We start from the raw sequence: 14,646 nt of genomic DNA, 5'->3' as shown, positions 1-14,646 counted from the left end.
TTCTTGGTGGGTCTGTAGATAGTTTGTATGTTGTGTTTCCTCATCAGCTTCCCTATGCGGTCAGTGGTTCCCTTGATGTATGACAGAAACACCTTTCCTCTGGTTGGATATTCATCTTTACTCTCATGGCTTGTTCTTGGTCTTGCAGCTCTTCTGATGTCTGAGGTGGAATATCCATTAGCCTGTAGAGCCCAGTTGAGGTGGTTCAATTCATCTTGGAGGAGGTGGGCTTCGCAAATTCTTTTTGCACGGTCTGCCAAGGCTTTAATGGTGCTTCTTTTCAGTTTGGTTCAGTTCTATCGTTGGTAGGGTTCGGATTGTGGATGAGCTGTGGATCCCAGAAACTACAACTCCCAAATGACAATCTACATTTTAATTATACAGATGTGTATATGTTTAAAACATTGATAAACTCACTCATTTTGCTTTTCTGTGATTGCTTGTTAAATCAAAATGGAAAATGAATCAATTTGGCTGAAAAAAAACTAATTCAAATGTTGGAAAAGCATCAAAAGCTAGCCACTTGGATGCTTTCTAGACGCAAGTGACAAAAATTATAAGGTAATTGAAATTGTGGGATGAAAATTGTATCTTCAAAAATGTTAAATCACCTGCTTTATAGAATGCTTCCATGAATCTCAAACTGAAGAAAGATATTGACAAGCAAAAATGTGTCTAGAAGAGGGTAACTAAAAATGATAAAGTGTCTGGAGAACATGCCTATGAGGAGTGGCTTAAAGAGCTGGGTATGTTAAGCCTGAAGAAGAAAAAGCTGAGAGGATACCTGATAGTCATGTATAAATATGAGAGAGAAAGTCATAATGTGCAGGGAACAAGTTTGTTTTCTGCTGCCCTGGAAACAAAGATGCAGGGTGATGGTTTCAAAATACAGGAAAGAAGGTCTGAACATTGGAAGGAACTTCCTGGTTGTGGGGGCTGTTCGACAGTAGGGCTCTTTGTCCCGGAGCATGTCAGAGGCTCCTTCTTTGGAGGTTTTTGCACAGAGGTTGGATAACCATCTGTTGAGAGTGCTTTGAATACAGTGTTTTCTAGACAGGGGGTAAGACTAGATGGCCCATGAGGTCTCTTCCAACCCTAAGATTCTATGAAATGTGGAATAAAGAGTGTTTTTAAATAATCTCTAAATGCAATGTTGTTGTTTTTTTTTTAAAAAAAAGAAACCTATGTGCTTCAAAAGCTCTTTTTTTAAAAAAAAAGTTAAAGACTGTGTTAATGTAATAATTCTTTGATCCTTTTTTTATGCATCAAACAGAAGAAAAAAAATGTTGCGGTTAACAGCTTCCTCCAAGCTATAGTCATTTTGAAATTTGTTAAGAAGAGGAAGTATCTCTTATCAAAAGAACTGATGCATTAGAAAGGGGTTCTCAAAAACAGAGGTCATCCAGCTTCACTCGCGTTTGTTGACAAAAAAAGGACAAAACACAATGCTAATATAATAAGGTGTTTTAAATATATTGCATAAGGAAGAGGTGATGATAAAATAATATGTTTGCCTATGGAGGGGATTAGTTTTGCTAAACAAAGATAATTATTTGTTATAAGAAAAACATGTTTGTTAAAATGATACAATATATTTCTAGCTCTGTTCTGATTGCAGAAATTCAGACAAATGAGATATATAAGAAAAACGTGTTTGTTTAAATGATAGAATATATTTCTAGCTTTGTTCTGACTGCAGCAGTGGTGGTCTTAATGTTAACACTAATAACTGTCTTAGAAAATTTTGATTGTGCTTGTTCCAGTATTGGGAATTTGCTTAGGCCCCAGATTTCAGTTCCATATGATATCGTGGGGACAATTTTTGTTTTGTAAACTGTGAATTATCAGGGATAAAGATCCAGAATATCTATGAGATAGCAATCTTGCCAGTATGTTAGAGCATGCCCTAAATTTTGACTGCACAAGACTGTAAGTTTACAAGCCATGAGCCTGTTTCTGAATATACCAAGCCTAGATGTATAAAAGAACTAGATGTGCTCTGCATCTAGAACCCATTTGTGTCTAGATGTGCAATTTCTGAACACCAGTGTTTTGACTTAGATTTGTTATATAAACTCCTATATATTTATATTCTACTTCAAGAGGACCAGACATATGTTGTATGTTGTGTTTATAATGACTGTTTTTGATAAGACAAACTGGCTAATCAAAAAAAAAATGTTGTTGCTAATAGATATACACAGTAACTGAACCAAAAAGACTGGAATACTTGTTGTGTTGTCCTCATATTATAATCTACACTTTATAATTCAAAGTTGAATAAATGTTTAAAGAGATAGATTTTAGTTTAAGATTCCTTAGGACCAAGAAGACTGGACAGATGCCTATGGACCAGAACATCTCTGAAAACAGCTATGTACTCTATGCTCAACTGCAGAGGAGGAGAACTTTTGAGGATAAATCAAGTAGCCCTATTCGGGTGCCCTGTACACGATCAGACCTCCAACTATGACCCTATGGACTGTTATAATCTTTGCTTTCTTTGAGTTTCTGTAGTTGTATACACTAGGCCTGGGTAACAACGGAAAAATTTGTTTCTAAAATCGATTTGTATTTGGGGTTTTTTTTTGTTTCGATATTTAAAATAATTACAAAATTTTCCTTTTAAAAAGTTTGATATTTACGAAATTTCGTAAATGGTAAAAATTTAACGAATCGATTTAACAAATCGATTCGTTAATGGCGGACGCGAAATACGCTAAAAAACCTCCAAAACCTTCTGAAGCTTCCCTTTCCCTCTGTTGTTGACTGTTGGTGTGATATTATAATTTTTTTTCACTAATTAAACCATAAAACTGGCCCAGACATGCGGAAATAATAATGAAACGACCTCAAAACAATAACAAAACGAATACAATATCGAAATACGAAGCATTTACAAAACGTTTTTGAAAATTCGTTTTTTTAAATAATTGCTCCAGAATGGTTCGTTATCGTTTTGTAATTGAAAAAATTAACGAATTATTAACGAATTACGAATTAACGAAACGAAACCGCCCAGCCCTAGTATACACATGTGATTCTAAATACTTTCAGACAAGTTGGAGTAGTCCCACACTGAACTCAATTAGCCCAAAAGGTATATATTGTTTCTTAAAGGTGGTTATTGGTATTAAATGACTGCAGATATACTAAAAAGATTAGAGACAAAAAAGTATATTCTGAAAAAAAGGCTTCACAAACAACACTGTTGTTTTTAATATATGTCCTGAGAAGTGCTGAAGACTGGTTGTTTTTTCCTAGTTCTGGCCATGACACACAGAGGTTGTTCTGAAAGGGGTATCAGATACTGTCAGAAGCCCTCCTGATATGTTCTCCAAGTCCCTGATGGCCCAGATGCCGCCAGGATCAGATGCTTGAGAGACAGGGCATTGAGGGCTGGGTAGAGCTTTGGTGTTAGCAAAATATTTATTATTTATTTATTTGCTTTATTTCTATACCACCTTTCTCAGCCGAAATGGTGACTCAAGGCAGTTTACATAGTAAAGGTTATCACAACAGTATCAAAAAGACAATTAAAAACACATTATACAAAATATACCAAATCAAAACAATCATTATCATAAGCCTCAGCAAACAAATCAGAGTTCGTAATCATAATCCTTATACCAATTCCTATGTTCGGTTGTACCATCTTCATGTATTCATTGCACTATTTAGCCAAATGCTTGTTCATAAAGCCAAGTCTTGACCTTCCTCCGGAATGCCAGCAGTGAAGGGACCTGTCTGATGTCCACAGGTAGGGCATTCCACAGCCGAGGGGCCACCACCGAGAAGGCCCTGTCTCTCGTCCCCGCCAACCGCACCTGCGATGCAGGCGGGACTGATAGCAGAGCCTCCCCAGACGATCTTAATGTCCTAGTTGGTTCATAGGTGGAGATGCGTTCAGAGAGGTAAGTAGGGCCAGAACCGTTTAGGGCTTTATAAGCTAAAGCCAGCACCTTGAATTGTGCCCGGTAGCAGATTGGCAGCCAGTGGAGCTGGCGCAACAGAGGAGTGGTGTGCTCCCTGAGTGCCGCTCCTGTTAGCAACCTGGCTGCCGAACGTTGGACCATTTGAAGCTTCCAAGCAGTCTTCAAGGGCAACCCCACATAGAGAGCATTGCAGTAGTCTAAGCGGGATGTAACCAGAGCGTGGACTACCGTGGCCAAGTCAGACTTCCCAAGGTATGGGCGCAGCTGGCGCACGAGTTTTAATTGTGCGAATGCTCCCCTGGTCACCGCCGAAACCTGGGGTTCCAGGCTCAGTGATGAGTCCAGGGTCACACCCAAGCTGCGAACCTCTGTCTTCAAGGGGAGTGCGACCCCATCCAACACAAGCTGTAACCCTATACCCTCTTCGGCCTTGCGACTGACCAGGAGTACCTCTGTCTTGTCTGGATTCAATTTCAATTTGTTCGCCCTCATCCAGACCGTCACAGCAGCCAAGCACCGGTTCAGGACCTGGACAGCCTCCTTAGTAGCAGGTGGAAAGGAGTGACAGAGTTGGACATCATCCGCATACAGATGACACCGTACCCCGAAACTCCGGATGATCTCCCCCAGCAGCTTCATGTAGATGTTGAATAACATGGGAGACAGTATTGAGCCCTGAGGAACCCCACAAGACAAAGGTTGTGGGGTTGAGCAGGCGTCTCCCAGTAACACCTTCTGAGATCGACCCTCAAGGAATGACCGGAGCCACTGCAAAACAGTACCTCCGAGACCCATCCCCGCGAGGCGTCCCAGAAGGATACCGTGGTCAACGGTATCGAAGGCCGCTGAGAGGTCCAGCAGCACCAACAGGGACACACTCCCCCTGTCGAGCTCCCGGCGCAGATCATCCGACCAAGGCTGTCTCGGTACCATGTCCCGGCCTAAAGCCAGACTGTGCCGGATCAAGATAATCCGTGTCTACCAAGAATACCTGGAGTTGCGAGGCCACCACATGTTCCAAGACTTTGCCCAAGAAGGGGAGATTGGAAACTGGCCGATAGTTGTCGAATTGAGTGGGGTCCAGTGATGGTTTTTTCAACAGCGGTTTTATTATAGCTTGTTTTTAGCTCGCTGGAATTATGCCTTCCCGAAGGGAGGCATTGACCACCACCTTTACCCACTTGGCCAATCCCCCTCTGGCTTCCTTCAAGAGCCAGGATGGACAGGGGTCCAGGATGCATGTGGTAGGCCTCATTCCTCCAAGTATCTTGTCCACATCCTCGGGTTTCACCAATTGAAATGAATCCAATAAAACCGGACAAGCAGATGCTCCAGCTACATCCTCAACTACTGCCGTTAATATGGTGTCCAGACTAGAATGGATCAAAGCGACTTTGTCCGCAAAGAACTGAGCAAAAGCATCACAGCGGGCTGCCGGGTTGTCAGGGCTCCCATCCTGAGCGACGGGATTTAAAAGGCCTCTGACAACTCGAAACAGCTCCACCGGTCGGTTCTTTGCAGACGCAATATTAGCTGCGAAGAAAGATTTCTTTGCGGCCTTTATTGCCACGGCATATGCCCTTAAAAAGGACACAACCGTGTTCGGTTTGGCTCGCTCGGATCCGAACGCCACACGCTCTCTAGTTCCCTCTTCTTTCGCTTCATCACTACCAACTCCTCGTTGAACCAAGGAGCTGGTTTAGCTCGGCTACTTGGGAGGGGACGTTCCGGAGCAATCGTGTCTATTGCCCTAGTCATCTCCCTATTCCAGAGAGAGACCAGGGCATCAACAGAATCACCAACCGAGGAGGCAGGAAATTCTCCAAGAGCCGTCAGGAATCCATCCGGATCCATAAGCCTCTTGGGGTGGACCAGCTTAATGGGTCCCCCACCTCTGCAGAGGTTAGGAGGTATAGTAAGTATAAATCTGACCAGATGGTGGTCGGTCTAGGGCAACGGAGAGATGGACAACTCCTCGACACCGCCACCGTGCTCCCATCCCTGAGAAAAGACCAAATCCAATGTGTGTCCAGCACAGTGGGTGGGGCCAGATACCCGTTGGGACAGCCCCATGGTTGCCATGTAAGACATGAAGTCCTGAGGCGCTCCTACTAGGGTAGCCTTGGCGTGTACATTGAAGTCCCCCAGCACAAGAAGCCATTGGGACTCCAATGCCAAGCTCGAGACCACCCCTGCTAGCTCAGGTAAGGAGACCATAGTGCAGCGAGGTGGGCGGTACACACAGAATCCCTATTCTGTCCCGGACACCCACCCTCAGGTGGACACATTCAAAATTAGTTGATTGTGGGATGGGGCCTCTGGTCAGAGGGATTGTATTTCTATAGACCACTGCAACTCTGCCTCCCCGCCCTCCGGATCTCGATTGGTGCTGCACGGAGAAGCCTGGTGGACAAAGCTGGGTCAGATTTACCCCTCCAGCTTCGTCCAGGCAGGTCTCCGTGATGCACGCCAGATCTGCCCATTCCTCCAAAATTACGTCTTGGATGAAAAATGTTTTACCGTTGACAGATCTGGCATTCAACAGCACCATCTTCAACCCAGAGGGACCGCCATCCTGGGTATACCAACTTACCTTGTCAGGAGACCGATTACAAATTGTTAAATTTCTTCTTCTTCTATCTCTAGGCTGAATTTGAATTGTCAAATTTCCTCTATCTCTAGGCCGAATTGGCGGTCTCCCTTTCCTGCATCTCCCCCTCCCCGTTATAGTTTCTATGGGGACCCCTCGGCTGTCGGAACACCCCTCTTCTACCATATTGCACTTCACCTTCATAGCTTCTTCCCATGGTTCATTCCAGGTTAATTGCTCTGTTAATTTTCCCTCTTGCCACCCTACTCTCTTCCAATCCTTTCCCACCCCTGCATTGTTATTTTTGGGATCTTCCCACCCGCTCCACCCCCTGTCTCCCTCCCAATACACCAACAGAACTGTTAGTAGGTACCAAGGGATGAGAATCGACATGAGTGGTCATACAATGTCATCTCTGGCCCCAGCCGCAATGATGGCTGTGTGGAGCTCTGGTGTACAACATCACCTCTGGCCCCAGCCATGCCTTGTGGGCTGACGTATTACCCCATGTTCACTATGTTCCAGCATTTGTTTCGGAGAAGAGGTTGAAGATATAGACATGAATTCTTTCCATGACACGAATAGACTACAACATCCAAAAGTTTGATAGCAATAACAGTGTTGCTTGTTAAGTCTAAAAAGCTATCCAATTGGTGGATGTAGTTCTACAAACACCACCTTTTCCACCACACAAATCAGTTAGAAATGGATTGGTTAAACCTCATGGTTACCTAATTAGACATGGCTTACTATATAGGGGGTTAATAGAGGCCTTGCCTACAACATAGAGACATGTCATACAAAAAATATATATGAGGGAATGAAAGGGTCTTTGAGCAAAATTTGCAAATGCTAAGGGGCTTTAAAATGAAAAGCCAGCAAATCAGCAAATTCGCAATAAACTGAGCAGGAACGGAGTGCAGGAAATACAGACAGGAAGGAATTGTGGTTTTTGTTACTTTGTATTGTCGAAGGCTTTCATGGCCGGAATCGCTCAGTTCTTGTGGGTTTTTTCGGGCTATATGGCCATGTTCTAGAGGCATTTCTCCTGACGTTTCGCCTGCATCTATGGCAGGCATCCTCAGAGGGTGAGGTCTGGAGCTGGGAAAAAGGGGGTTTATATATCTGTGGAAAGACCAGGGTGAGACAAAAGGCTTTTGTAAGATGGGCTAGGTGTGAATCTTTTCAATTGACCACCTTGATTAGCATACAATGGGCTGACTGTGCCTGGAGCAAACTCTTAATGAAAGGTGATTAGATGTCCCTGCCTGTTTTTCTCTCTGTTGTTTTAATTTTAGAATTTTTTAAAACTGGTAGCCAGATTTTGTTCATTTTCATGGTTTCTTCCTTTCTGTTGAAATTGTCCACATGTTTGTGGATTTCAATGGCTTCTCTGTGTAGCCTGACATGGTGGTTGTGAGAGTGGTCCAGCATTTTTGTGTTCTCAAATAAAATGCTGTGTCCAGGTTGGTTCATCAGGTGCTCTGCTATGGCTGATTTCTCTGGTTGGAGTAGTCTGCAGTGCCTTTCATGTTCCTGGATTCTTGTTTGGGCGCTGCGTTTGGTGGTCCCTATGTAGACTTGTCCACAGCTGCATGGTACACGGTAGACTCCTGCAGAGGTGAGAGGATCCCTCTTGTCCTTTGCTGAACGTAGCATTTGTTGAATTTTCTTGGTGGGTTTGTAGATTGTTTGTATGTTGTGTTTCCTCATCAGCTTCCCTATGCGGTCAGTGGTTCCCTTGATGTATGGCAGGGACACTTTTCCTCTGGGTGGATCTTCATCTTTACTCTTGTGGCTTGTTCTTGGTCTTGCAGCTCTTCTGATGTCTGAGGTGGAGTATCCATTGGCCTGTAGAGCCCAGTTGAGGTGGTTCAGTTCATCTTGGAGGAGGTGGGGTTCACAGATTCTTTTTGCACGGTCTGCCAAGGCTTTGATGGTGCTTCTTTTTTGACTTGGGTGATGGTTGGAGTTTTTATGTAGATATCTATCTGTGTGTGTGGGTTTTCTGTAGACTGTGTGACCCAATTGTTGATCTGGTTTGCGGATGACTAGGACATCTAGAAAAGGCAGTCTTCCTTCCTTTTCTTTTTCCATAGTGAACTGGATGTTGGGGTGGATGCTGTTAAGATGTTCCAGGAACCTGTTGAGTTCTTCTTCTCCATGGCTCCAAATGGTGAAAGTGTCATCCACATATCTGAACCATATAGTGGGCTTTTTGGTTGCTGTTTCAAGAGCTTGTTTTTCGAATTGTTCCATGTAGAAGTTAGCTATGACTGGGCTGAGAGGGCTCCCCATAGCTACTCCATCTTTCTGTTCGTAGAATTCATTGTCCCACTGAAAATAGCTGGTGGTGAGGCAATGGTGAAACAGCGCCGTGATGTCTTCTGGGAACCTCTGGTTGATGAGTGCCATGGTGTCTGCAACTGGGACCATGGTAAATAGAGACACCACATCGAAGCTGATCAGTTTGTCGTTTGTATTTAGCTGGAGATTGCTGATTTTTTCAATGAAGTGGGCTGAGTCCTTGATGTAGTGTGTTGTGAGCCCAATGTGGCTTTGTAACTGTGCAGCAAGAAATTTGGCTAAGTCATATGTGGGGGACCCAATGGCACTCACGATTGGTCTGAGTGGGGTGGAGTCCTTGTGGATTTTGGGGAGTCCATAAAGTCTGGGTGGAAAGATGAAGATCCACCCAGAGGAAAAGTGTCCCTGCCATACATCAAGGGAACCACTGACCGCATAGGGAAGCTGATGAGGAAACACAACATACAAACAATCTACAAACCCACCAAGAAAATTCAACAAATGCTACGTTCAGCAAAGGACAAGAGGGATCCTCTCACCTCTGCAGGAGTCTACCGTGTACCATGCAGCTGTGGACAAGTCTACATAGGGACCACCAAACGCAGCGCCCAAACAAGAATCCAGGAACATGAAAGGCACTGCAGACTACTCCAACCAGAGAAATCAGCCATAGCAGAGCACCTGATGAACCAACCTGGACACAGCATTTTATTTGAGAACACAAAAATGCTGGACCACTCTCACAACCACCATGTCAGGCTACACAGAGAAGCCATTGAAATCCACAAACATGTGGACAATTTCAACAGAAAGGAAGAAACCATGAAAATGAACAAAATCTGGCTACCAGTTTTAAAAAATTCTAAAATTAAAACAACAGAGAGAAAAACAGGCAGGGACATCTAATCACCTTTCATTAAGAGTTTGCTCCAGGCACAGTCAGCCCATTGTATGCTAATCAAGGTGGTCAATTGAAAAGATTCACACCTAGCCCATCTTACAAAAGCCTTTTGTCTCACCCTGGTCTTTCCACAGATATATAAACCCCCTTTTTCCCAGCTCCAGACCTCACCCTCTGAGGATGCCTGCCATAGATGCAGGCGAAACGTCAGGAGAAATGCCTCTAGAACATGGCCATATAGCCCGAAAAAACCCACAAGAACTGAGTTTTGTTACTTTCTTTTGTTAAAGGTCAAAAATGTTTTTTCTTGAAAGCACAGAGGCCGCATGTACAGAAAGATACTTTCCATCAAAAAGGTCAAAATTATTATTCACAAAAGGGGTTTTCCCCATGTGTTTGTTTGTACTGAGGTATAAAGTTTGCAGATTTCAGGGGAGAGGGGCGGCAGTCATCTTGAAGGGCAACATCTGTGCATGCTGCCAGCTGTCCGTCTTTTCTTCATGAAGAAACTAAAATAAAACCTTGGTTTTTTGTCTTTCATTGGGACTGTCTCCTTCCCTCCGCGCTCCCACGACCTTGACCTGGAAAGACCCAATCAAGGGTCTCTAACAATATCACATTATTCAAGTGTGGTTCTCGCTGCGATTTGCTTCTGCTACATTCAGATATGTTTTTCTAGAAGTAACTCAAAAGTAACCATTTTGGATTCCTGCAAGGACCAGAAAAGTATAAAAAAAACTATACATATTTATAACAATTGTGGAAAAGGATCAGTTCTGGGATCAACCACATATTCCTTGACCAGACATAGAATCATGGAGTTGGAAGAGACCTTGTGGGCCAAGAAGCAGGAAAATCACATTCAAAGCACCCCTGGCAGATGGCCATCCAACCTCTGTTCAAAAGCCTCCAAAGAAAGAGCTTCTATCACACTCCTGGGCAGAGAGAGAGTTCCACTGCTGAACAGCTCCCACAGTCAGGAAGTATTTTCTAATGTTCAAGTGGAATCTCCTTTTCTGTAGTTTGAAACAATTACTCCATGTCCTAGTCTCCAGGGCAGCAGAAAACAAGCTTGCTCTCTCCTCCCTATGACTTCCCCTCACATATTTATACATGACGCTCATCATGTCTCCTCTTAGCCTTCTCTTCTGCAGGCTAAACATGCCCAGCTCTTTAAGCCGCTCCTCATAGGGCTTGTTCTCCAGACCCTTGATCATTTAGTCACCCTTGATCATTTTAGTCACCCACTGGACACATTCCAACTTATCAACATCTCAGTTCAATTGAAGTGCCCAGAATTGGACACAGTATTTCAGATGTGGTCTGACCAAATCAGAATAGAGGGGTAGCATGACTTAGAATCATAGAATCATAGAGCTGGAAGAGACCCTATGGGCCATCCTGTCCAACCCCTGCCAAAGAAGAAGGAAAACTGCATTCAAAGCACCCCCAATAGATGGCCATCCAGCCTCTGTTTAAAAGCTTCCAAAGAAGGAACCTCTACCACACTCCGGGGCAGAGAGTTCCACTGCTGAACAGCTCTCACAGTCAGTAAGTTCTTCCTAAGGTTCAGATGGAATCTCCTTTCTTGTTGTCCTAGTCTCCAGGGCAGCAGAAAACAAGTTCGCTCCCTCTTCCCTATGACTTCCCCTCACATTTTTATACATAGCTATCATGTCTTCTCTCAGCCTTCTCTTCTTCCTTGGACCTAGACACTATACTTTTGTTTATGCAGACCAAAATCCCATTGGCTTTTTTTTTGCTATTGCATGATATTGTTGGCTCATGTTTAACTTGTTGTCCATGAGGACTCCAAGATCTTTTTCACACATACTGATGTTGAGCCAGACGTCCCCCATTCTGTATGTTTACATTTCATTTTTTCTCCCTAAGAGCTTCATCACACTAGAGAATGAATCCACTTTAAATCAGGTTGCTGCCTATTGCAGAATTCTGGGGTTTGTAGTTTAGGGAGGAGCCTTTAACAGCCTCCCTAAACTACAAAGCCCAGAATTCTGCAAGAGGCAGAAACCAGATTTAAAGTGGAATCATTCTCTAGTGTGATGAAGTAGCAAGTGGAGTATCTTGCATTTGTCCCTGTTGAACTTCATTTTGTTAGTTTTGGCCCCTCTCTATAGTCTGTTAAGATCGTTTTGAATTCTGCTCCTGTCCTCTGGAATATTGGCTATCCCTCCCAATTTGGAGTTGTCTGCAAACTTGATGATCGTGCCTTCTAACCCTTCATCTAAGTCATTAATAAAGATGCTGAACCGAACCGGGCCCAGGATGGAACACTGTGGCACTCCGCTCATCATTTATTTCCAGGATGAAGAGAAAGCACTGGTGAATGAGTATCCTTTGGGTTCGCTTGCTTAACCAATTAGCATCTTGCTCTATAATTCTTTGTTCTGGTTTAGAAATGGTAAAGTTACTTTTTGGGCACTGAGTGCAACTTCCAGAATCCTCCAATCAGCATAGCCACTGGCCACACTGGTTGGGGGTTCAAGGAGTTGCAGGGGAAAGAAAGTGGTTTCCAATCTCTGGTTTAATTTCACACGGTTTATATCTTATTGAGGAACCAACAATTTACTAGCTAATGACTGAGTAATTACTGGTTAGCTAATTAGTCTCCTGCCCCTTGTCTATCTGCCTGGCAGTAGTTCTCTAGGCTAAGAGGCTTTTTTTCCACCATGGCTGGTCTCACATTATTAGGCAGAAGAAGACAACTACACCCAGGCAGCAGATTTTGGATGTCACAAAAGACCAGCGTAATTGTGAGTGATTTAATTTGTCATTGTTGCATTTTTGGTACCAGGAGTGGGAAGATATGCTTGTGGGATTTTCTGCCTCCTGTGCCAAAAGAATTTGGCTGTCTTTGGATGCTATGCACCTTGACTTGAAAGCATATATATGTGTGTGTGGGCTCATTTGCTCTTCCGCCTCAGGCAACAAAATGTCTTGAGCCAATCCTGTGTTTGGAAGCCTCTGAAATTGGGGAGACATTTGCAAAAAAAGAGCGGGGGCCAGGGGACAGTTCCATCTTGTCTCCTGCATATGTCATCAGTTGGGACTCCTCCCTGCAGCACCAACTGTTGCACTGGGCCAGAGTGAAGAGGGGGGGGGGGCAGGGGGACAGTTCCATCTTATCTCCTGTGCTATGTTGATAATACAATACATTAATATAATATAATATAATATAAATATAATATTTATAATATTATAATGTAATAACATATAATAGTAATAATATGATATTATAATGAAGAGAGGGACCATGAAGGCAGTTCCATCTTGCCTCCAGTATCATCAGTTGGGAGCCCCCCCCCCCCCAGCACCAATTGGTGCTCTGAGATCAGAGTGAAGAGAGGGGCCAGGAAGGCAGTTCCATCTTGTCTCCTGCACTGTGCTTAATATAATATAATATAATATAATATACATATAATATTGATAATATTATAATGTAATACAATATAATACTACTAGTAGTAATATATTATAATTATATATTTTATATTAAATGTAGTATTACTAATAATATTACAGTATAATGTTATAGTACAATGTAATATATAATATTAATATTGTGCTATGGTAATAATATAATATATTGTATTTACTTGTTACTTGTAAGCCGCTATGACTCCCCTTCGGGATGGGAAGTGCGGCATATAAATGTTGTAAATAAATAAATAAATGTAATATTATGAATAATATTACAATATAATGGTATAGTACAGTATAGCAATATATAATACTGATATTGTACTATGTTAATAATATAATATATTGTATGTATATATATCTTGTAAGCCGCTCTGAGTCCCCTTCGGGGTTAGAAGGGCAGCATATAAATGTCGTAAATAAATTATATATATATATATATATATATATATATATTCCAGGAAACTTCTGCAGTGTGCCTTATGATGCTGCACTGTGGTCCCTCTATGGTGGAGGCAGAGAAAACCCCTGCGGGGACCTGACCTCAACCCAGCAGCAATACAGCCTCCCGTTCCTCCCCACTGTGTGCTGTTTCAGTGAGCGCACACATTGTCGGCTGCTTTGAAACACAGGGCATGTGCTCTGCTGCCATTGCAGAATTGCTAGGCTCCATTTAGCCCTCCAGGTGCACTTCTATTACAGAACAGCCTGCAAAACAGGGGAGGAAGGAGCAGAGAGAACGGCAGGAGTCCTCACCTTTTCTGCAGTGCTTGTGGCGATAGCAGAGAGAGGCAAAGACAATCAGGATCAGGAAAGCAGCAACCCCAGAGGCCGACATGGTGCCCAAAATCATGACTGACCAGACCTCTGCAGGAAACAATTCATTGCAGGGTTATTGCAAATTCCTTTTATCCACCATTTCTGTAAGCCTAGACATCCTTCAAAGCATTTAGAGCTACTGACAATGGCTTTTATCCTGCTGCACCACCACAACATCCCTGCAGGACAGGTTACGCTGAGGGATGGTGATTTGCTCAAAAGAGCTGTTTGGTTTGAAATGATTCATTTCAAATCTAGATCTCTCCACTCCAACTTTGGCAGAAACAGGGCAAGAGCAAGCATTCAATATATATATTGTAGGGATGGGAATCCTATGGCCTGCAAAATGTTGTTGGATTCCAAATTCCAGGGAGTGTAGTTGATGGTGAGGAATGCAGAGAGCTCTAGTCCAACAACATCTGGAGTGCCACATAATCCCCATCCCTGATACAAAGAATCATCTGTTCACATAGAGGTTTACATGAAATGAAAGTACAAGTCACTGCCCCAAGGGTTTAAAACCATATGGAAAACATCATAGAAAAGGGTGTTGGGATTTTTTTTCATGTCCAGAGCAACTTGTGAAACTACAAGTCACTTCTGGTGTGAGCTAATTGGCCATCTGCAAGGACATTGCCCAGGGGACACGATCC

At 43.2% G+C, this 14,646-nt stretch overlaps 1 protein-coding gene across 1 annotated transcript in view; it reads right to left on the bottom strand.

The window, feature by feature from the left end:
• Positions 1–14,646, bottom strand: part of LOC137095587 (kin of IRRE-like protein 1) — a 99,529-nt gene that overhangs the window by 11,736 nt on the left and 73,147 nt on the right. The window contains exon 13 of the mRNA XM_067462366.1: positions 13,931–14,041. Within this exon, the coding sequence (XP_067318467.1) occupies positions 13,931–14,041 (111 nt within the window). The remainder of the gene's footprint in view (positions 1–13,930; positions 14,042–14,646) is intronic.

This window comes from Anolis sagrei, chromosome Y, assembly GCF_037176765.1.
Source record: "Anolis sagrei isolate rAnoSag1 chromosome Y, rAnoSag1.mat, whole genome shotgun sequence".
Taxonomy (NCBI): domain Eukaryota; kingdom Metazoa; phylum Chordata; class Lepidosauria; order Squamata; family Dactyloidae; genus Anolis; species Anolis sagrei.
Note: the sequence above shows the minus strand (reverse complement) of the source record. Positions and strands in the feature narration are given on the sequence as shown.